The sequence below is a fragment of the Lonchura striata genome, chromosome 22 (assembly GCF_046129695.1).
Source record: "Lonchura striata isolate bLonStr1 chromosome 22, bLonStr1.mat, whole genome shotgun sequence".
Classification (NCBI taxonomy): Eukaryota; Metazoa; Chordata; class Aves; order Passeriformes; family Estrildidae; genus Lonchura; species Lonchura striata.
Genome location: NC_134624.1, coordinates 8,078,337 through 8,100,543, shown reverse-complemented (window position 1 = coordinate 8,100,543; position 22,207 = coordinate 8,078,337). Strand labels below are relative to the sequence as shown.

General features: G+C 45.3%; 1 protein-coding gene across 1 annotated transcript; it reads left to right on the top strand.

The window, feature by feature from the left end:
• Positions 1–468: 468 nt before the first annotated feature.
• BRD3 (bromodomain containing 3) lies at positions 469–21,007 on the top strand. Its single transcript, XM_077787910.1, has 11 exons — positions 469–914; positions 1,509–1,646; positions 2,593–2,740; positions 4,198–4,412; positions 6,204–6,575; positions 10,852–10,980; positions 11,355–11,546; positions 11,883–12,118; positions 12,620–12,912; positions 14,696–14,824; positions 16,349–21,007. Exons 1-11 carry the CDS (start codon positions 714–716, stop codon positions 16,462–16,464), a joined length of 2,169 nt encoding a protein of 722 aa, XP_077644036.1. The 5' UTR covers positions 469–713; the 3' UTR covers positions 16,465–21,007.
• Positions 21,008–22,207: the final 1,200 nt, after the last annotated feature.

Here is a 22,207-nt window from a genome sequence, read left to right as displayed (position 1 = left end):
ATAACTTCAAGTTGAGCTGTTTCTGGTGACACTCTCAGCAGTTCACAGCATCTCACTCTGCCCCTTTTTTCATTTCCCTGGACTGAGGTCCTCTGGCAGCTGTCGTCTGCTCTTCTTTACAGGATTTCAAGACTACTCCTTGCACCAGAGCAGAGCCCTGTGACCTGACTCGGTGCCAGCATGGGTCTAGAGACAATGCAGTTCAGTTGACATGGAGCTGGAAGCTATGGATTTAGCAGCTTGCATCAGTGCATTCATGGGAGCCTGCATTGCATCCTAACTGTATTCCCTGAGCAGATTCTTGGGTTGCTCCGAGTGTTTCCTTGACATGAAGATGCTCTCTGAGCCAGCTAAAGCAGGAGCTAGTCCCATGAAGCTTGCTGTGTCTCTGCAGGCTTTGGATTTGGGAATTGCTGTTCCACTGTCTGTTGGGTTTTGAACTGTTCCCATCTCCAAGATAAACTGTGTTCCAGGAGCAAAGTCAGTGGGGAAAAGAACCTGAGTTTAAATACTGTCCACAGAAGAAGTTTCTCAACCTGCCTGCTTCAAAAATCCGTATTTACACCCTGCTCCCTCTTTCTCTCTAGTTTGCTCTAGGTTGTATGGTTGCACCCTGGAAATGGGATGTCAGTCCCATTCAGGGAGCATAAAGGAAGAAAGAAAATCTCCCCGTTGCTGCCGCAGTGACAGCGAGTGAGAGCCCGAGCAGGAAGATGTCGGCAGTCGCCTCAGCGATCCAGGCTCCTCAGGGCCCTGTGAATCCGCCGCCTCCAGAGGTGACAAATCCCAATAAACCTGGCAGGAAGACCAACCAGCTGCAATATATGCAAAATGTTGTGGTGAAGACCTTGTGGAAGCATCAGTTTGCTTGGCCTTTCTACCAGCCTGTTGATGCAATTAAACTGAATTTGCCGGTATGTTTCTGTCGTCTTCTCAGCCTAAAAAAGCTTTGTGTTGGTCAGGTCAGGTTTGGGATTGCTGAGAGGGGAAATATCAGTGCCTGGGATGGTGTTGGGTTCAGCCAGTGCTTCATGTGGCTTTGGTGTTCTAATCCATAACGAGGAAATGACACTGCACAGCCCTGCAGCGTCCCCAGGATAATCACAGCCTCTGCAGGTGCTCCAGACCAGCCCAGGGAGGAACTGGGTTAACAGGTGGAAACCTTTTAAAGGCCAAAATGCTCTTAAAATTAGAGACTGAAACTTTGAGCACAGTTTTAGCCAGCCCTGATAAACTTCTGTAAGCGCCAGAGGCAGCCTTTTAAAAAAGAAGGCAGAAATGCTGATTCCCAGACTGGAGGATGTGTGTTTTGGAGTCAGATTCATAATAATGGTGAGACGAAAAAGATGCAAATTAGAAAATAAATATATATGTATTTACATTTACAATTTCCACAAAACTTGAGGGGGTATTTTTTAGGAGGGGGGATGAGGAGAAAGCAGGGTTTAGAGGGAGATGTGAACAAAACTGAATCAGAAGATACAACATCTTCCCTGTTTTTCCAACAGGATTATCACAAAATAATAAAAAACCCCATGGATATGGGGACAATCAAGAAGCGCCTGGAGCACAACTATTACTGGAGTGCCAGTGAATGTATGCAGGATTTCAACACCATGTTTACAAACTGTTACATTTATAACAAGGTAAAAAAACCTACAAAAGCCTTTAGAAAACACCCACCTACCCCTGTGACTGTGCAGGTTTTGAACAGGGCCAGCTCTGGGCCCTCCTTGCGAGGATTTGAAATGCCACTAATTGCAACCACGTTACTTGAAATGCACAAAGCTGTCTTTGTGCTGCCTCTTTTTTCCCCCAGACTAGTTACAATGGCAAATATGCCTTTTAATTATAGGTAGATTTCTGTTTTGGGGTTATGCAGCAAGTTTTTACTCCTTTTATTTTCCGTTAGGAGTTTTCTGGGATGAGCTGCACTTAGTGCAGTGCTCTGCAGGTGTTTTGAGGTGCTTTAATGCTGTGTGTTAGACTGTCTGGCACTAAATAGTATCTGTGAGCAGCAGAAAGGAGTTCAAGAATCATAACTCTGTTCTTTGACTCTGTCTCCATAAAAATGTTCATACTTACACACATTTAGATTGCATATTACTATTGTTAGTTTGGGTTTGGCTGGTTTGCTGTTTTGTTAGGTTGTTAAAATTCTTTGTGTTCTGTTTTCGCCAGTCATTTGTCATCATAGACCCAGACTGGAGAACAGCTGAACTAAACAAATTAATTAGTTTGAGCCACAGAATGTGTGTTTAGCCTCTTCCCTTGGACCTGCTGGCAAGCAGGGAAGGACAGCTTATTCCTTCCAGTTTGCTGCTTCCATACTGCTGCACTGGATGCTGGTTTATCAGGCTCCTTCTGAACTCCTGATAATTCTCTGGATGCAGCACACTTAGGCACTGTAATTATTGCATGCTAGAGCAGAATAGAAGAGCAGGAGAGTGGCAAGCAAGGAGGGAGAGGAGCTAATCTGTTTATTGTCAGCATTTGAATACCATAATTTATTTGAAGGGCCTCAGTGTTTTCTAAGCTCACTGCTTCAGATATGTGACTATACAACAAAGGCTCATATTCTTCTTTGTGCAGCCCACAGATGACATTGTCCTCATGGCCCAAGCCCTGGAGAAGATATTCCTGCAGAAGGTTGCCCAGATGCCTCAGGAGGAGGTGGAATTGCTACCCCCAGTTCCTAAAGGCAAAGGTCGCAAGCCCTCAGCGGGCACACAGAGCACAGGTACGGATCCATGGATCCATGCAGGCACAGGGAATGTTGGGAGCTGTTCCCGAGGCCTGACCCCCCCTTCCAAACTGCTGGACTTTGCAGATGGTGAAGAGGCTGGGAAGGGAGAGCGTGGTCTCACGGTTAAAGCAGTGGGGAGGAAGGTGTGAGATGTCTGGGAGATGCTCACTCGGAGTTTCAGGGCTCGTCTGTCTCAAGGCCACCCTGCATTTGTCACACCAGTCTTGCCATCTGTGATTTGCCCATCCAGGCAGCACTTCAGTTAGGGAGGCCAGTGCTGTAGCTTCTCTATGCAAAGAAGAAACCAAGGCAAGAAAAAACAAGGTAGTCAGAAATGCCAGTCTGCTGTCAGTGCCAGAGCGTGGCATGGAAAGTCTTTACAGATTTGGGTTTACACAGCTCACCCTGGGTCTTGGCAGAAATCTGGCACAGCAGAGACTTGGACTCAAATGTTGCTAATTTACTAAACCCTGTCTATTTTTCTTTTGCACACATGATTACATCATCATAAAATTAAAGGATATATTAAGCCATTGCAAAAGGCTACATACACCATTGCATATCAGTGGAAGCTAGGTTTAGCTCAGCTTACCTAGAATTGATTTTAAATGGATTTAGGACTAAAATGTCCAAGCATGGTAAAACAGTTCATAAAGGACCTTGTGTGGGCTGAGTTAAATGATGGCAGTTTGTTTTTTTTTTTTCCCTCTAAACAAGGTCTAATTGTTGCTCTGGGAAAGTCAATTGTTCTTCTGTTTTCCCACATTTCAGGTACTAAATGGAGCTATAAATCTATCCAAGCTCAGAGAAATTAATGATGATGTATCTTTTCAACATCCTTTGATAACACATAGGAGGATTGCTGCTTTGGTTATTTAGGTAGTAGGTTTGTCCCCTTTAATTTACACAGTAGGCAGGTTTTTAGCAGTCAGGTGTAGCATCAGAGACATCGAGACCATCAGGAGGCTTAAACTCTACTGAGAATCATAAAATATGGAGTTGCAAGGGACCCACAGGAATCACTGAGCCCAACTCCTGTCCCTGCACAGGACAACCCCTATGGCAAATCTGGAGTGCTTTGGACTCCCGGGTGCTTAGGGCAGTGGTTGTTGCCATTTGCATGGTGTGAACACCTCCTACTGTTCCCCCTCCTGCTCTTCTGCCGAGCTCAGTGCAGCTCTGGTAGCACCTGAGGGGTGAAGGCTGTCCCAGAGCAACACACACTCCATATGAAAAGCTGCAATTATTTTGCGTGCGGCTGACCTAAACCCGTGGTACAAGGACTTAGCTCACAGATTCCTCACTTTTTTTTCAACCCTGGGTATAACAGCACCGAGCAAACCACACTGTGCCCTTTGTGCTCTCCCCGGCATCCCTTTGCCAAGTCCAGTTTGCTCCCGGTACCCTCCCAGCTGTACCCACCAGCGCCTTTCCCCTCTCTCATTTCCAAGGAGCGCAGCAAGCCGTGGCCGTGTCTTCCGTGTCCCCGCCGGCCCCGTTCCAGAACGTCCCTCCAGCCGTGTCTCAGACGCCCGTCATCGCTGCCACCCCCGTGCCAACCATCACCGCCAATGTCCCGCCTGTCGCCGCCCCTGCCGCCGCCGCCCCGCCGCCGCCCGCCGCTCCGATCATGCCCGTGGTGCCTCCCACGCCCCCGGTCGTCAAGGTAAACGCGGGCAGCTCCTCTGCAGGAGGCGGGCTGCACTGCCAGCCCTCGCTGCTGCATCCATGCCGTCCTGCTTTCATCGCCGGACGTCGAGCTGGAGAGGGTTGAGAACGGTTCTGCCAGGTTTAACGTGGTCCAGATGAGGTGATGCCACCTGTGCTTGCTCCAGATCAGTTCCAGCCTCTCCTGTCACAGCCTTGCCCTGTGCTGCTGCTCCAGGGCTCTTGGAACTCTCCCCATTTTACACCAAATAGCTCAAAGCATCTCTTCCCTCTGTAACAGAGCTCCTGATTTTACTGGGGCTGTTCCTTTAAGAGTTGCAGCTCAAAGCATCTCTTCCCTCTGTAACAGAGCTCCTGATTTTACTGGAGCTGTTCCTTTAAAGTTTGTAACCCAGAGCATCTCTTCCCTCTCTGACTGAGCTCCTGATTTTACTGGGGCTGCTCCTTTAAGGTTTGTAGCCCAAAGCTCTCTGACTGAGCTCCTGATTTTACTGGGGCTGTTCCTTTAAGAGTTGCATCTCTTCCCTCTCTGACTGAGCTCCTGATTTTACTGGGGCTGTTCCTTTAAGAGTTGCATCTCTTCCCTCTGTAACAGAGCTCCTGATTTTACTGGGGCTCTTCCTTTAAGGTCTGTAGCCCAAAGCATCTCTTCCCTCTCTGACTGAGCTCCTGATTTTACTGGGGCTGTTCCTTTAATGGTTGCAGGCTCCAGCATTAGGAATGCTCCTTTCTGCTTTCAGCCAGTTCAAGACAAGCCTGTCACTCCAGTTGGAGGAGACTGATGTTGCCTGCAGGTTTGGGTGCATTAGTTCTGTCTTCCTTACTGAGTAATCTTTTGGGAGTTGTCACTGGTGTTTTGCTATTTATTATGTTAATTTATGGGTAAATGAAGACATTACCTAAATAATTGAAATTTTCTTAGCAAGCTGTGAATTGCTTTAAAAATGATGAAAGCATAGCTCAGAGAAAGCTGGGGGTCTTTTTATTTAAACTGTGGAATTAACTGTAACAGCTTGGACCAGCAGAGGCACAGAATTGTTTTGCTTTTTAACCCAATAGTTGGGGAATTACTAGAGAAATTGTAAGTCAAATCTTGCAGCTAAGCTGTTCTCCTCGGAAACCTGTCTTGCATTTCAGTTTCTGTCCAAATAACTTGCTTCTGAGAATCAATTTCTTTTTAAAACTCAAGGATGAACCCAGAAGTGAGTTTGCCGGATACACACTGCAAAATTAATTCTGCTTGGGATTTACTTAAGATTTCCCTGAGATTTCTCTGAGGAACTTCTTCCTTCCTATCTCCCTCTCCAGAGAAATAAATCCTTGATAGGAGCACGAGAGAGCTGACTGGACAGTTCCAGCTTGAATTTATGTGAGAGGGTTTGTTTGCTTAAGGCAAAATCTACTTTAGCACACCCACTAAATACAGGGGAGTGAGGGCTCATGGGTCTTTGGTGATTAATATGCTTTGGTTCAGAGCTTATAGCCTGATCCTGCCACTGAGGACTCAGACATGTGGTTGAGTTACTGCCACTTGCTCAGTCCTGATACATCAGCTGAGCTGCAGTAATCGACTGGGCAAACACCAGGTAAGAGTCCTGGCTTCTATCTCAGGGAAATAACACATTTTGCAGCCATGGTTGGGCTTGCGTTGGTTACTGTTGGAGCCTCATTCTCCCCAGTGAAATAACTGGTTTTTTTTTCTGTCAGAGGACAGGCAAAACTAAGGATGAGCTGTGCTAGGGTTTGTGCTGGGCATGCACTCATGGAGCCTGTCCCTGTGCTGTTTCAGAAAAAGGGAGTGAAGCGGAAAGCTGACACCACCACCCCCACCACGTCTGCCATCACTGCCAGCAGGAGCGAGTCCCCCACGCCGCTCTCGGACCCCAAACAGGCCAAAATCATCGCGCGCAGGGAGAGCGGCGGCCGCCCCATCAAACCACCAAAGAAAGACCTGGAGGATGGAGAGGTCCCTCAGCACGCAGGGAAGAAGGGCAAACTCTCTGAGCACCTCAAGTACTGTGACAGCATCCTCAAGGAGATGCTCTCCAAGAAGCACGCAGCCTATGCGTGGCCCTTTTACAAGCCCGTGGATGCAGAGGCCTTGGAATTACATGACTATCACGATATTATCAAACACCCCATGGATCTCAGTACTGTGAAAGTACGTCTTCATTTAGCACCTCTTTTTGCAGGGGGTCCCTCTGGTTCCAGAGGACTGGCTCCTTTGTGGGAGGGAGAAGGGGAAAGGGTGGAAACTGAACCTCTTTGGATACCAGCTGGATATTTTTCTATTTTGTTTCCTTCCCCTCTCCCCTTTTTTTACTCTAACCTGGGACAAATTTTTTTCCTGCCCTGCAAAGCAGATGATGTACACAAAGCAAAGTACAATGGCATCCTCTCCTATTTGTGGCTAGTCCAGGTATTTAACTGGTGTTCTTAGCATTGTGTTGTACTCTGAGAAGAGGAGGTGCTTTATTTCATAGGATTCAATTGATGGTATCCCATTTCCAGAAGCTGCTGCTTGCCTACTTGGTGGTGGCAGATAGGCTTACACTGAGCAATTCCAGCTGGTATGTGATGGTACTCAGGGAGATATGTGCTGGTTTTGTGGTCCATGCTTGGCTCCTCAAGAGTTTAGCTTAGCATGATCCAATATTCTTGTTTTTCACAGTAGGTTTGGAGGTTTGCTGAATCCTTCCATGAAGCAAAGCCCTGTCTTTGTAATTCCCATCTTCTTGTGAGGCAGAATCCAGGAACTTAATTCTCCGTTGATGGAGGGGAGACTTCCGTGTGCAGGAGCTGAAGATACTGTAATTGCTGCCTTTCAGTGGCGTTGCCAGAAGGGTTTTACTGGCAGCTGAACCAGTGCCTGGGATTGTCTGAATGCCCAGGTGACAGAAGGGCAGCTGTGGTTGTGATTCCTGTCATACTCCTTGGCAGATGCTGTGTGGTACCTGGGAGCAGCACGTCACACTCTGATGTGCCATGCATCCGTCCTAGGGATGCTCTGGGTCTCCAGACATACCTGCAGCCTGATAGCTGAAGCCCCAAGTGATTGCAGGAAGATTAGAGATGGGCAGAGTGAGATCCTGACCCTTTCAGGCTGGTATTTCCATGTGTGCTTAGGTGATTTCCTATTGCAAGAGATCCTTGTGCTGTGTTCTGAAAAAATCTAAGTGCAAAGTTGTGATTTCTTGAGTTGGTGATTTCTTTGTGCTTAAATCTCTTTAAGGTCCTGACTTCATTCTTTTAAAATTATACACCTCTGCCCCTTCCTGGCAAGTGCAGGTGATATCCTCTCTCTGCACTTGACTAGTGTAGAAAATTGGAGACAGGCTGATGGCAAACCCAGTGGAGTCTTTTACACCTAAAGACTCTGGGTTTCTCATTCCACATGGTGGTATTTTTCTTAATTAAGTTGTTTGAAATGCTGTCTGGTATTGGTTTTTTATGGAGTGTTTTATTGTCATTGCTCTTGGCCTGCAGATCGTGGTGTGACTTCTCAGAGATGCAGCTCATAATATGTTCACTGCCTGGAACAGAAACCTGCCATTTGCAGGCAGTGTCATTTTCCAGTGTCAGGGACTTCCACTGTGGCTCTGAAAGGTTTTTAGATTTAATTCTGCCCAAGTGACAATGGCTGTGATAAAGCAGCACAACTAAGAGCCTCCAAACTAACCTGGGAGGAATTATGTGAGACAGTAAAACACAAGTATTGCTGCAGCTGTAACACATCTTGTCTCTTGGCTTCTGTGGCTGTGTTAGCTTTGATTTTCCCCAGAGAATATCCTGCATGTCCAGGAGCATTTTCTTCCCTGGCAGAGGTGTCTCCAGGAGGATTTGGAGGTTGTTTTCTCTGTGTGTGGTGGAGGAGGCAGTTTGGTTGTTGTGACTGTGCAGGGGCAGGTGAGATGGAGGGGCTGTAGCTGAGCTTGCTGCAGCCAGGAGCAGAGAGACGTGCTGGAATTTTGTGCTGGAGCTCAGACTGAGAATGGGAGCAGCTGAAGGGACAGGATCTGTGAGCTCATTTCCATCTCAGTTCTCTTTATCAGAGAAGGAAAGGGCAGAACTGCTTGGAGTAGGAAAAGATGGAAATGTGAGGAGAGAGAGGCAGCAGCTGTAATTCCCTGTGAGGAGTGGGATGCACTGAGGCTGGAGCTGCTGCTGCCCTGTCCCCAGGCAGGCAGGGACCACTTGCAGGACATCCCTGTCCCCCTTTGTGGGGCTGGGGGACCTGGAGCACCTCTTTGCTCCATCCTCTGGCTGCCAGGTCCCAGCAGTGACCTGGATGTCTCTGCCTTTGCTTTCCTCAGTGGTGAACAAGCAACAAGCCTTGCTGTGCAAGAGGATTTCCACAAGGTGTTTACTTTTGGAATAAAGCACTTCCTCCAGGGATGTAACTCTGCTCACCACTTGATTTTCCTGCAGTGAACTGCTGTAGCTTCAGAGCAGCTGAGGGTGTCAAAAGTGAGGAGACATTCTTTGTGTCCTCTGTGGGCAGGACGAGACTTACCTTAGAGCAGGGGACACATTAGACATGAGGCAACAAATTTATGAACAGTAAAGGTGATTTAAACAATTGATTGAGGGGGAAAATTGTGATTGCTTGTGGAATAGAGGATGGGTGAGCTGCCCTGTCTGACTCCTGATTTCCACTTGTAAATGTAATCACTTTTTTTTTGGTAAGCAGCTGGATATCTCTAAGTGTATTTGTAACAAGATGTTCCAGCCCAGTGATTTAAAGTGCTTTTCTTTCTTTTGTTAAGCTAATTATTCTTTATAAGAAAACAAAACAAAAATCCACAGATTAAAAACTGTAGGGCTAGAAAACTGTTGAGTTTGGATGAAAAGCAAAGCTTCAGACACTGGAATGTATTTCATAGGCAATAATCAGGCCCTTAGTATGCCAAACAAATATAAAAAGGCCTTTCATGCAGCAAGATGTATTTTAAAATAAATGGACCCTTTGGTTTGAACATATGTTTTGCTTTGGAATTGGCCTGAGAGGCTTTTCAGACAGGAGCACCACAAACCCATTTCCCATTCTGCTTTTGTGCTGTGCCTTCCAGGCTGTCTCCTGGTTTATTCACCAGGAAAATGAGGTCTCCTGACAAAAGTTTGGCAGATGTCTGGCTGCAGAAGAGCAGGGAGCAAGGCTGCAGGGATGTCTCCACCCTGCATCAGGTCCCTCAGAAGCTGAATCCCTGGAAGTGAAATTCTGCCCTTTTCACAACAAAAACAGCTCCACGAGTCATTGCAGTGTTTCAAGACAGTTAGAAGGTCTATCACAGCTGTGAAATTTCTGTACATCTGTGAAAAATGAGTATTTTGCTTGTGTTAGGGGTGGGTGACAGACCCTGAGCACCCCAATTGCTGTTGGGATGGGGGATGTCTGTCCCCATCATGTCCCCAGCCTGTTTGCCCTGAACCCTTCCCTTCTCTGGGCACACAGGTGCCCAAGACACACAAAAGGGAAGCCTGTAAGCACTTGGCAAAATGAGAATTTATTTAAACCCAGCTCTTTTAAATGCAAATGAAACTTAGTGTTAGCTTCTGGTTCCTTTCAACAGGAGTAATTGGAGCTAAGGTTTTATACATAGTAGTAATATATGCATAAAATCAATTAAGTGTTAGGAGTGCTATAAACTGCTCTCTAAACCCAAATCATTGAGTCCCAAACATCAAGAGAAATGGCTGGAAATGAGAGCTGAAAAATAAGGGAAAGGATCCAGGTACAAATATTTGACATTTAGCCTCACTATTCTAGGAAATAACATTATGAGTAAGTTCATAAAGGGTGAAGACTGTATCCATTTCTATCAGTTGGGTTTTTAAATTAAGAGTGGGAGTTGTAGTTTAACTGTAAGTGCCTATTTTGCTGTAGGAATTGCAGAGGAAACCTCCTGCCCTCTGTTAGCAGGAAGTCAGAGTTAGGTTTTTGTGATCTTTTCTGCCTTTTCAGATTTACAAGGCAAATATATCCAAGCATATGTTGAAATACACACTTCAGGTACTCCTGTAATTGTAACTTGCTTGTTGACTCTTGCCCTTTCCATCCATGATCCTTGTTTCTATCAGTTCCTGATCCATTTTTCTTACTTATTTTTCTAATAGTTTCTAAATATTTTCTGGTAGAATGTGGACTCTGACAGATTTATATTCTACTACTTAGAAAACAAGGCCAATTTAGAATCTTAGTGTTGGAACTTCTATGAGATATCAGCTTCTTTGGTTGCCTGATGTTTTATAAAGCTGAAACTCTGAATGTAATTTAGGAACCAACAACCCAAATCCAACTTCTCTTCTCTTAGATGAGATTTTTGAGGCTCTTCTGAGGTTCATGTGTCCTCCATGCAGTTGCTACAAATGCTTTTTACTTAATGGCTTTTCTTTTTTTTTTTTTCTTTCCCCTTTCCCTTTGGCTTGTTTATTTGCAGAAAAAGATGGACAGTCGGGAATACCAGGATGCACAAGGTTTTGCAGCAGATATTCGGTTAATGTTCTCGAATTGTTACAAGTACAATCCTCCAGACCACGAGGTGGTGGCCATGGCCAGGAAGCTCCAGGTAACGGTGTTGGCAAATGCATCTTCCAGAGTGTTTTTAGTTCAGGTACAAGGTGAGATCCGGGTGTGGATCTGCTCTTGGCACCAACAGGGAGATTCCTCCAGCCTTGGAAAGAGGCTCGTGCTCTCTGCAGGACTGTTGTGCTCTTCACGTGGCATGGGCCCAGTGACACATTCAGCTCCTAAAATATAATAATCCTTGTTTTTTAAAGTGATTGGGTGATTTTCTTGGGATTTCCAGATGGGCAGCCACATTCTGTATATTATTATTTATTTGTAGTGCAGAAAGACCCTGCCCCTGATGTATTTACGAGACCAGAGTGAGCTGTTTGTGGCCGAGGCTCCTTTGGTCACCACTTTTCCTCCTTTTTGCAGGATGTCTTTGAGATGAGGTTTGCAAAAATGCCCGATGAGCCTGCAGAGGCTCCCCCTCCACCTCCCCCCACAGCCCCAGTGGTGAGCAAAAGCACAGAGAGCAGCCACAGCAGCGAGGAGAGCTCCTCAGACTCCGACAGCTCCGACTCCGAGGAGGAGCGGGCGACTCGGCTGGCCGAGCTCCAGGAGCAGGTACTGCACCATCCCAGCTGTGTGTCTGTGCATCGGACAGAGCACAGCAGCAGGAATTGTGTCCTGAAAAATCCCACCTAGGCTGGCATGCAGGGAAACATTCCCAGCCTTAGGGGAAAAGCCTTCAGCTGTGCAGTCGGTGCGTGTTGGGTGTGATGGTAATTTTCTTCAAGATGGTTTTTCTCAGTGCTGATGCTCTGTCCTTCCTTCTGGGATCCCAGAGAATGAGCTGCTTGATTTTTGACATTACAATATACTTACACCTTGAGATGTAGAGGGAAGGGTTTGTGGAGGCAGTAGTTACCTTGCCTTGATGGTTTTTCTGTTTCCCCCCAGCTAAAAGCCGTCCATGAGCAGTTGGCTGCACTGTCCCAAGCGCCAGTGAACAAACCAAAGAAAAAAAAAGAGAAGAAGGAGAAAGAGAAGAAAAAGAAAGATAAGGAGAAGGAAAAAGAAAAGCACAAAGTCAAAGCTGAGGAGGAGAAGAAACCCAAGGTGGCTCAACCACCAAAACAAACCCAACAGAAGAAAGCTCCAGCTAAGAAAGCAAACAGCACAACCACAGCTAACAGGTGAGAGCCAAGGTGCCTTGAGGGGAGAGCCAAGAGCTTCCAGCTCTGCCCTTAATTCCTGGGGAAGTTCAGTAGTTGTTAATTTGCTGCTGAATGCTGTTCCCATTTCCAGACAACTCCAGGGAGTCTTTAACTTGGAGCTGGCAGTGGAACCACCGTGTTTTCACTGTCCAGCTCTTTGAATCCCTGCCTGATTGCCCTCAGATAAGGTTCTGGGGGCTGCCTTTTGTGCAGCCACCAAGAACGTGCCATTTCATGGCTGTCCCCCTGCTGCTCCTTGGGCTCATTGTCACACTTCACAGGGCTAAAATATAATAGGAACACAACAGCTGATCTCGGGCTGCTGAACTTTTTCAGCACTTGTGGTGCTGCTCCAGCCATCTGACGAGAGCTTCAAAGCCAAGAGCATGGGGATGTTTGTTACAAGGGAGTCGGGGGGGAAAAAAAAAGAATTCATTGCTGTGTCCTCATGAATGTTTTCATGCTTGACAACCTCCCCAGGCAGCCCAAGAAAGGAGGCAAACAGGCATCTGCAACCTACGACTCGGATGAGGAGGAGGAAGGGCTGCCCATGACCTATGATGAGAAACGACAGCTCAGCCTGGACATCAACCGCCTGCCCGGGGAGAAGCTGGGCAGGGTGGTTCACATCATCCAGTCCCGGGAACCTTCCCTCAGAGACTCCAATCCCGACGAGATTGAAATAGATTTTGAAACCTTGAAGCCCACAACGTTACGAGAACTGGAGAGATACGTGAAATCTTGTTTACAGAAAAAACAAAGGAAACCATTTTGTAAGTTAACCTCCCAGGGAACGTGTTCCCCTCAGCAGCTCTTGGGCTCAGCTTTGGAGTCAGGGCATGTGTATTGAGATTCTCTTATGCACCTGTTGGGTATGTGGTGGCAGGAATTTTTAGAGGTTATTTTCTCCCAAGGAAATGTACAGAAACTTCCTGGTTTTCTCTGTTCTTTCTTCCCATGGTGTCCTGCTGCAGAGACCTGGAGAGCCATTGTGTTCCTTTGCAAGACCTGTGGGATGCCTTTCTTGCTTACCCAGGCTCTGGAAGGCCCTGTAAAGGTTTCAGTCTCATTGTGTCAGGTGTTACGTGCACACATCTGCAAGGATCAATTTCTTATCCTGAATAGTTTAGCATCTAATTAGGAAGGAAACAAGAAACGTGGCTGGGATCCAAACCATCAAGGCAATAAATGATTTGCACAAGGTTACCTGTGGATTCTGGGCGTGTCTTGAGTTGTGTATTCACCCCAAAACTGCTCTTCCTGTGTGTCCTGGTCACCACATCGGCCTTAACCTCTGTCAGTTCAGAGCATGAATGTCAATCTGCTGCTGAGTGTGTTGTTCAGTGTGGGACAGACTTTGTCTCTCATCCAAAAAGAGAATTCCTGCAGCCCCTGGAGAGTTTAGCTCCATCTGGACAGCAGTAGGATCACTTACCTGAAGTGCTCCTGACTCTTTTGGTTAAGGGAGTTCTGCTTTTAGGATTATGACACAAAAGCTACTCCTTGTTCTTGCAGAGCATCTCCATTCCTTCCTCAGGATTTTCAGGAAGGCCTAAGCAAAGCATAGACTTTGACCTTTCTTTTTGCCTTTTTTTTTTTTTCCCCTGAATCCTTCACTGTTGGCCTAGCTCAGGAAAGGATTTTCTAGAGTTCTTAGGAACAGGAAGCATCCTCAATTTTGGAACCAGAGCACAGAGTAACAGAGATAACCTCAGATATCCACCCTGTGAGCCTGGCATGCCTGAGCCTTGCTGGACTCCTGTGCTGAGTGTTCCTTCTTAGGACTGTGCTTTCCAGTTTTCTTTTTTTTTTTGTTGTTTTTTTTTTTTTAAACCATTGCTTTAAAACAGCTCATAGAAATGTAGGTATTTCCTTGCTGGATCAGGCAAAATATCTGGCTCCTGTCTTGTGCTTCCAATCCTGGCCAACACCTGTGTTCAATTACTCCTCCTTTGCAGGAATATTTCCTTTCCTTGGCAGTGTGAGTGTTGCTGCTCCTTCTCACCCTTTCCATCCTGTTGCAGTTACATTCCTGTTGTCTGCCAGCCTTTGCCTCGGTTTTAATTTGCCTTTGTTTGTTTTGTTTTCTATTTAGAGCAACATAAACACCAGTAGATTCTTGCGTGAGGGGATCGGAAGTTTTAATGGCAGATGCTTTACTCCTGACAACCTTTAATGGGACACTTTATTTTACAGGGCAGAAAACCCATGTAACAATTCTGTAATTACAAATCTGTAATTATTGACCATATAACTGGCTGGTAAGTAACCTGTAATGACAAGGTTATTACATGGATATTTCTATCTTCTAAAATACTTTCCAGAAGATCTCTGTTAAAAAAAATTTGCATGTTACAGGATGGTGGTGATTTGATGAGCAAGGCAACTTCAGGTGTTGTCTTCTCTCTGGGATGTGTAGTTGCTGTGTGAGCACTGGATGTTGGCAGTGTCACTGCAGAGTGTGCACACAGATGTACATGCCCTGTAAAATAGTGATGTCCACTCTTTCCCCCTGCATCCCTGCACTTTCAGAAACTCTCTGTTCCTCCCCCACAGCTGCCAGTGGCAAAAAGCAAGCAGCAAAGTCAAAAGAAGAGTTAGCTCAGGAAAAGAAGAAAGAACTAGAAAAACGGTTACAGGACGTCAGTGGGCAGCTAAACAACAACAAGAAGCCTGCAAAGAAAGGTAATGGCTTTGTGTTTATGGGAAAACGGCTCCCTAAAAATGAACAGACTTTGGACAGGGTCAAAACCTCAGCCTTGGGTTTGTCTCTGTGACAGGAACCCTCAGGGAATTCCCACTGAGCTGCTGTGTGGGGCTGCTTTGGTCCCTGGCTGGGTGGAAACTATATTTATTTGGACAAAAGTTGAAAAAAACTGTTTATTTAATAGGCAAAGCATTTACTAGTACAAAAAACTAATATTATTTAACAGTAAAGCTTTTTGCTGCTTTAAAAGTGATGATAAATTCAGAAAGTCTCTTTTGTGAGCTGTAATTTTACTTACTCAGTATCTTATCACACTTTTTGGTGTTGTAAATGCTACAGCTCAGGCTTGGCTTGGTGGGCTACCAAGCTGTGAGCTGTAGCTGCTCTTTTGGGTGTTCACTTTAGAGTCGGCTTAAAGGGCTAAAGAAAAAGCAAAAACTCCAGTTCAGGGAACTCCTCTGCCTCAGCTAGCTAAAAACTGACTAAAAGCAAAGCTTTTAAAAGCTCTGTCTTGCTGTCTGTCTGTCTGCAAACAGCACAGTCCAGGAGCAGGAATGTGGAGGAGTGAGTGCAGTTTCTGAGAAGAAACTCCACGCTGCTTTTCTCTCCTCCTTCACCCTCAGAGCTGTGGATATTCTCAGTTCAGTCAGAGAGAAAAAAAAGAAAGATTTCTGCCAGGCTAAACCTGGGAAAAAGTCTGAGAGGAATGTAAACAATCTATTATCTTTTCTTGTTCACCTTGTTTATGGATATGTTTTAGCACACTGACCTAAGTCCAGTGTACCAATCAGGTGAAATATTTTTACTTTAAGACCAATGGAATTAATGTTCAGGATTGTGGCAAACACATTTCTCTCATTCTCAGGATTTTTCACAGAGGTGCACAGAGAGAAATGAAAGAGAAAGCAATTTCTATTTCTCCTCTTTCTTTTTCCCACGTGGAATGTGTTTGGAGAATTGTTTCCCTGGGGTGATTGCTGGGTTGGATTCTGGTGAGGATTGTTTGAGGCTGGTGGCCAATCCAACCCACCTGGGGCTGGATTCTCAAGAGAGTGCCACGAGTTGTGTGAGAGTCAGAGAAAGTAGTATGTAGTTTTAATATCCTCCTTATATATATATATATATATATTTATATATATTTATTTATATTTATATATTTATATATATATATATATATTAATGTATTTTAGCATAATTATAATAAAGAAATCATTCAGCCTTCTGAACTGAGTCAGAAATCAGCATTTCTTCCCATTGGGTTCGCCTGCATTTACAATCCAGGATGTTTTCTATAAAAGAGAGAAGTGCTTTTGAATAAATGCTCATTTTGCCTTGTGAAATGGTGCGAGTCCTGGCTCGACAGCGTCAAGAACCAACCTTAAAGGTGCAAAATTGATTATCCAAGCTGAGCAGAGCAGCTGGGGGATACCAGCATCACTCGGGGAGCCAGGCTGGGCACCAGGGCTGTGTTGAGTAACCACATCCCTGCCTTGTTCCCGCAGAGAAATCCGGCTCGGCTCCCTCCGGAGGCCCCTCCCGGCTCAGCAGCAGCTCCTCCTCCGAGTCCGGGAGCAGCAGCTCCAGCGGCTCCAGCTCGGACAGCAGCGACTCGGAATGAGCTCGGACACTGGGACACAGCCCCCAAACGGACACCCCTGCTCTGCAGTGTCCCCTCCCCTCCCTCCTCACCCTGCTCTCACCTGGGCAGCTGTTATCCCCTCTCTCTTTTCTCTGACTTTTTATTTTATTTTTTAACTCAGTGTTACAAATTTCCTTTTTTTTCCTTTTTTTTTTAATTTGTTTTTTTTTGGGGGGGTGGGGGGAGTGGGCTCACTTTTAATAGGTCAAAGATCTTTGAGTGTGTGTGTGTGTGACTAGACTTTATGACAAATAGTTCCCTTTGCATAAAGTCTCTAAAATTTGCATTTATCCGGAGAAAATTGGTCGGAAATGGAAGAACTTTGAGCTCTTAGCAGGAGATAAATAGACAATTCTGCAAGGTTTGTAGTACATTTCCCTCCCAGCCCTTCCCTCTCCCCAGAATATTCTCTTTTAATAAGCCTGCCTGGCTCACACAAGGTAAAAAACCATCTTTTTTTTAAGAAATCTCTGTAAAATGGTACTGTATCTGAAAGATGTTAGCTTTTGAACTAGTTGGTGTATTTGTTATTAGCACTAGTATTCTTAATCTCCAAGTCTACAGTGTGATGAAAATGTCAGATGCTATCATCTTTTTACATAAAAAAACAACAAAAAAAATCCAAAAAAATTCTCATGTACTGTGGATTGCTAACATGCTTTTTTTTTAATCTTGGTAGAGGCATAGGCACCTGTTCAGGAAGGTCTTGAAGCATGAATTTAACTTTTAAGCACACGAGCAATAGAAATGGTTGCATTTCTTGGTTTTCCACTCAAAAGCTTCACTTTTCCTGGGGATTCATTGGGAAGAAGGGAGCAATGACACGCTCAAGTTTCTTGGGAATGTTATTTTTCCCATTAAACAGCTGATTTCCAGGAAATGGGATGCTCTCTATGAAAGTTTTCATGGAATTGAGAGGAGTTTTTTTTGGCTGGGAGCTGTCAGCTGGAGGGATCCCTGCAGTGACCAGGAGGAGTCATGTGCTCCTTACTGGGCTCATCTTGGGCATTTTCTCCATGACCAACACCTCAGCCTGGGCTTAAAATAAAGCAGCACTTGAGCTCCAGCTGAGGCTGAGCTGGCAGGGGAAGTGGAGAGGGATTTTGTGTGGGTTTGGGCTTTTTGTGAGTTTGCTTTGGTTTTCTTCCCTCTCCTCATCGTTCTCCTAGAGAGGGGATGCTCCTCCTGTGTCAGGCAGGGTTTCAAATTCCAGGCACTGAAATGTTTTACCTCTATGAAAAGAAGAAAAAGGGGAGGGAGAAGAAAAAAAAAAGCTAATTTTTTTAAAGCTTGCTGTTTTTTTCAATCCAGCCTAATGTTTTGACCTCTGCTGCAATACACCCTGGTTTCAGTGTCCCTAATTTCATGTATATACCATGACTTTATTTATTAAACACCATTGGTTGTTTAAAACGTAATTAAACCTAACAAAAGCAAAGCTGGGGTTTTGCAGGCCAGCAGACAGGAAGACTTCTAATGAGGTTTTGAACCAGATTAAAAACAAACAAACAAAACAACAACAAAGCAAATAAAAACCCACAACTTTATTTATATACCTTGGACTTTCTACCTACAGGTGCTACAGTCCAGTCTCTTGTGTGTCTGCTGCTCTGTCATGTTTGGTGTGTTGTTTTTTTAATTTTTTTTCTCTCTTTTCACCCCAGCCCCCTTTTTTCCTGTTTTGTACAGATTTTGAAGACATACACTTCAATACAATTTTATTTTCTCAGTGGTCTTTTTTCCTCCCCTCATTTTTTCTTTTGGTAGAACAATGGGGGTTTTATCCTTTTCTAATCCAAACTTAGGAAAACACCAGTTCTGTAACTATATCAAATTTATAATCTGAGGGGCAGAAGTTTTATTGTAAAGAAAAAAAATATGTAGAAAGTTGAACAGAAAGTTCTGCCTTTCTGTCTCCAGCACCAGCCCCTAAAACTGCCTCTCCCCTGTGGGGTGGCCCTAAAAGCTCTGCACTTGCAGCTGCTCCCCTGCTCAGTGCCAGTCACCACTGCCCATCAGCCAAGGGTCATTTGCTGGACACTTGGGCCTCTCAAAAATGTGCTGCTGACCAGAGATTCTTTCCCACAGCAATTGGGAAAAAAAAAAAAAAAATTGATTTTTACTGAAATTCATTATTTTTATTTTCCATTAACAATAGAATTCAGTTTTGATTTTTTTTTAAACCTCCCCCCAGACAGATCCCTGGTAATATATTTTTCAGAATTTACTATGAGGAAATGTAATATTCACCTAATTAAGAGCTTGGGTTTCTTTTTAACGGGGTTGGGTTTCACCTGTGTTTTCTCCTGTTGCCTGCGACTTGAATGATCGAAACCAAGGAATATTTTAAGGAATAATTGCAACCAATTCACTGCCATGGCTTTTGGATAAACAAATCCCAGTTTTCCCTTCCTGGGACCTTTTCCTGCGTGCTTGACCCTGAGCTGTGGTGGTGGCTTCTGTGGGGAGGACAAATTGGAGACGACAGCTTCACTGCCACAAGAAATAAAATGGGAATTTCATCTCTGGCATCAGGAACAGCCCCTGGAACACACAGACATCCCTCCAGGAGCCACGGGGCTGCCTCACCAGAATTAATTGGGAAAGCTGGAGCCAGAGGGTTGAGAAGCACGTGTGAGGTGCTGGGAAAAGGCGTGACCCGAGGAGGATCCCTGTTGGAGCTGGAAAACCATCCCAGCCCGGGGATTTTCCAAAAAACAACCTGCCAAGGCCACCACGGGATGGGAAGGATCTGCTGCACATCTTTGATCCACCAGCTGCAACTCGGGCTTCCACTTATTGGGAAACTTCGCGTGGAAAGTGAAATGGAGCAAGGAGAAATCCATTTTGGCATGACGGAGAGAAGAATTTGGTGATTCCTCACTTCCAAATGCTGTCCTTACACTTTTCCACTTCCCAGCTTATTTGTTGTGCTCTTTATCCCCACCACGTCCATGGGGGTGCCTCCTGTACATCCTGAGTTTCTCCAGGAAAGAAAAGATGTTTCCAGTCCAGAGTAAGTAGCAGCAGTCCTAAATGAGTTGGGAACTGAAGCAACAGAGCATTTATTTAACTGAATTTTACTGCATGACACGTCAGTCCAGATGTCGCAAAATAACTCGGAAATGATCAAACACACAGCGTTTGAAGAACATTTTTAAACTTAAGAATAAAAAAACAAAAAAAAAAAAAAAGGAAAAAAAAAAATTAAAGTTTTTATGGTAGAATTTTTCTTGAATGAACAAAGTTTAACTTTGTTTTCCAGGGGAAACTTCACTGAAATCAGTATGATTTCATATGTATGCATACACACAGAGTTTTATTGAAAACTGCTTTTTTCGGACGAATTCCTGTTTTGACAAAATATCTGACCAGACCTTTCTCAATCAACCAGCATTACTGCACCTTTTAAAAAACTTTGTGAACCTTTTCTCTGATTGTAAACTCATCCTGTCTCATGGGACCAGAGGGAGATCCCCATCCCAGCGACCGAAGGAATCTCTCAGCTCTCTGCACACCAAATGTGTCATCTACACAACAAAATCATTTCAGTTTTTGTACTGATGTGGTTTGAACCTTGCCCACCCCCAGGGAGTGATGTTTCAGGGCTGTGTCACTGCTGGGAGGGTGGTGACCCCCAATCACACAAAAACATCATTTCTGGTTTTGGGGGATCCACAGCTGAGTTCCCCCTGAGCTCTCTTCCCTCTTCTCTATGTGGTAGAAGCAGACTGCAATTATCTAATCTAGTTCTTTCTCTGCTTTGGGGACTCTTAGAGCAGTTTTAATTTTGGTTTTTTTTTTTTTTTCTTCCTTGTTTTGAAAGGAATGATGTTTTTTTAAAGCTGGGGTTGGAGCTGAGGGGAAGGGATCGGGACATGACAAAGATAAACCACAATGTTTTTAGTACTGGATTTTAAATTCTCAGTCTCTTCTTAACCCTGAGCAGTTACCACTAGGGTTAACTGGTGGGCAGGCTCTGCATCAGTAAAGAGAAATTTAGGATTCCTTACACAGCAGCGTTATCTTGCTTGAGCTGCATTTTGTAAAGAAAATGGTATTTGCATATCTTTTTAAAATGTCATTTTTAAAAAAATAAATTAAACCACCAGCTAGGATTTGACACAGGCCACTTAGAACACAGCCCTGATACTGGCATAACCAATCCAGAAAGATTTGTTGTTGTATTTTTTGTTTTGTTATTTTGGGGTTTTTTTAATATTTAAAAAAAAAGAAGAAGAAATTGTTACTTTTCTGTATGATGTGCATGCAAATTTACCGTAACTCTTTTTCTTAAAACTTTTTAGTGCCATTTCTAGTATATTCCTGTAAATGTCAGTTATTGAAAAGAAATGAGTCAATGTAAGTAGTTTAGCTTGTTTATTGCAAATTGCTGGCCTCAAACAAAACAGAATTTAAAAAAAAAGAGTTAGAAAGTAATCTTTGATGTTACTGGTAATCACGGACCCTGATCCTGGGGCATTCGTTTTGTTTTCATAATAAAAAGAAAAATTGTTTGGTGTGTGCAGTTTGATCCCATATTTTCCCCTCTCCTCACCTTTTCCAGGTGTGGCACTCAAACGTGGACTGAGCAGTGCCAGGAGCCAAACCCCAGGAGGTTGAATCCTGGTGCCACGAGGCCTGGAATAATTTGGAAGTTGTTTTGGGGAATGTCACCCTCAAGGGGCCGACTGCCCTTTGAGTGGGGGCAGCTCTGGGGTGTCTGAACCACTGCTGAGAACCTGGAATAAAACTGCTTTAAATCCCCTTTTTTTGGTGAGGGAAACTCAGCTGCTCTCATGTCCCTGGGCAGCCAAGGAAGGGCTTGAGCTCTTCCCAGCATCTTACACTCTGCAGGGTCTTAAATTCTGTGAGAATTGCTCCTGGCTGAGGTAAGTTGGGCTGAAAGGAGATCAGATTTTACCCGGGTGTGCTGCTGGCTTCTGGGAAGCCACCAGGACCTGCAGGAAGCAGAGGGACTGTGTCCCCTGCTCTGTGAGCTCAGGGTGACCTGGCAGGCTCAGCCTGGCAAGGGGGGCCTGGAGCAGCTGTGCCAGTGCCAGCAGAGTCCTGGCATTGCTGTGCAGGGGCCAGGATCTATTTTGGGCACCAGGGAGGATTGGGGTTGGTTTTGCCCTTTGCTTTTTGTGCGAGGTGGGGTTGCCAGAGCCAGGCTGCCCCAGGGTTAATGTTTCTCTAACCCTGTTCCTGCTCACTGCCTCTCCAAGGCTTCAGCACAAAACTCTGCTCTTGTACCAGTGACACTCCCGTGGGCTGTTTGTCCCCCAAATAATCTCCTGTGGGGCGGGTGAGGATGTTTCTGTAGCATTTGCAGGTGAGTTGTTTCTAGGGGCAGCGAGCAGAGCTGTTTCTTCAGGCTGGGAGGAGGTTGAGGACATGATTGAGGTTCAGCTCTCACTGCTCATGCCTCGACTCCTGTGGCTGGGTCTGCCACAGGGACATGGAGGGGCTGGAATGAGTCCAGAGAAGGGAACAGAGCTGGGGAAGGCTCTGGAAAGTGTGTCCTGAGAGGGCTCAGCCTGGAGGAAAAGGGGGCTCAGGGAAGACCTTCCTCTGCAGCTGCCTAAACGGAGCTTGTGGAGTTTGGTCTCTCCCAGGACAAAAAGAACAGCCTCAAGCTGCAGCAGGGGAGGTTCAGGTTGGACAGCAGGAGCAATTCCTTTGAGGAAAGGGTGCTCCGGCTTTGGAGGGGCTGCCCAGG

Excerpts from the sequence above, each read along its gene's own strand:
- BRD3 (XM_077787910.1), top strand. The coding sequence starts at position 714 with ATGTCGGCAGTCGCCTCAGCGATCCAGGCTCCTCAGGGCCCTGTGAAT. Across the intron at positions 6,576-10,851 it reads TGGATCTCAGTACTGTGAAA|AAAAAGATGGACAGTCGGGA; the intron begins GTACGTCTTCAT and ends GTTTATTTGCAG. Across the intron at positions 10,981-11,354 it reads CCATGGCCAGGAAGCTCCAG|GATGTCTTTGAGATGAGGTT; the intron begins GTAACGGTGTTG and ends TCCTTTTTGCAG.